This window comes from Fulmarus glacialis, unplaced genomic scaffold (assembly GCF_000690835.1).
Source record: "Fulmarus glacialis isolate BGI_N327 unplaced genomic scaffold, ASM69083v1 scaffold23919, whole genome shotgun sequence".
NCBI lineage: Eukaryota > Metazoa > Chordata > Aves > Procellariiformes > Procellariidae > Fulmarus > Fulmarus glacialis.
In genome coordinates, this window is record NW_009231716.1 from 2,167 (window position 1) to 2,390 (window position 224).

At 64.3% G+C, this 224-nt stretch overlaps 1 protein-coding gene across 1 annotated transcript in view; it reads right to left on the reverse strand.

Annotated features, from left to right (window-relative positions):
• Positions 1–20: 20 nt before the first annotated feature.
• LOC104081804 (A disintegrin and metalloproteinase with thrombospondin motifs 15-like) overlaps positions 21–224 on the reverse strand; it is a gene marked incomplete at its 5' end in the record, with an annotated part of 2,493 nt that continues 2,289 nt past the window's right edge. Inside the window, 1 exon segment of the mRNA XM_009584675.1 lies at positions 21–224. Within this exon segment, the coding sequence (XP_009582970.1) occupies positions 21–224 (204 nt within the window).

The window sequence follows — 224 nt, forward strand, 5'->3', positions numbered from 1 at the left end:
CCAGCCACCCCTTGACCCAGTCAACACTGCCTCAAGGTGCAAAAATCCAGCTCCTGCGGCTTCCTCCGAAAATTGCAACTCTCCCGGGGCAGCAAGCGCCCGGTTGGGACCAAGCACTTCAGCGCCCGTCTCTTGAAACCCCGACCGCAGCTCTTGGAGCAGGGAGACCAAGGTCCAGCTTCCCATGCCGGGCAGGGCTCCCCGCACAGCCGGACATCGGCCGG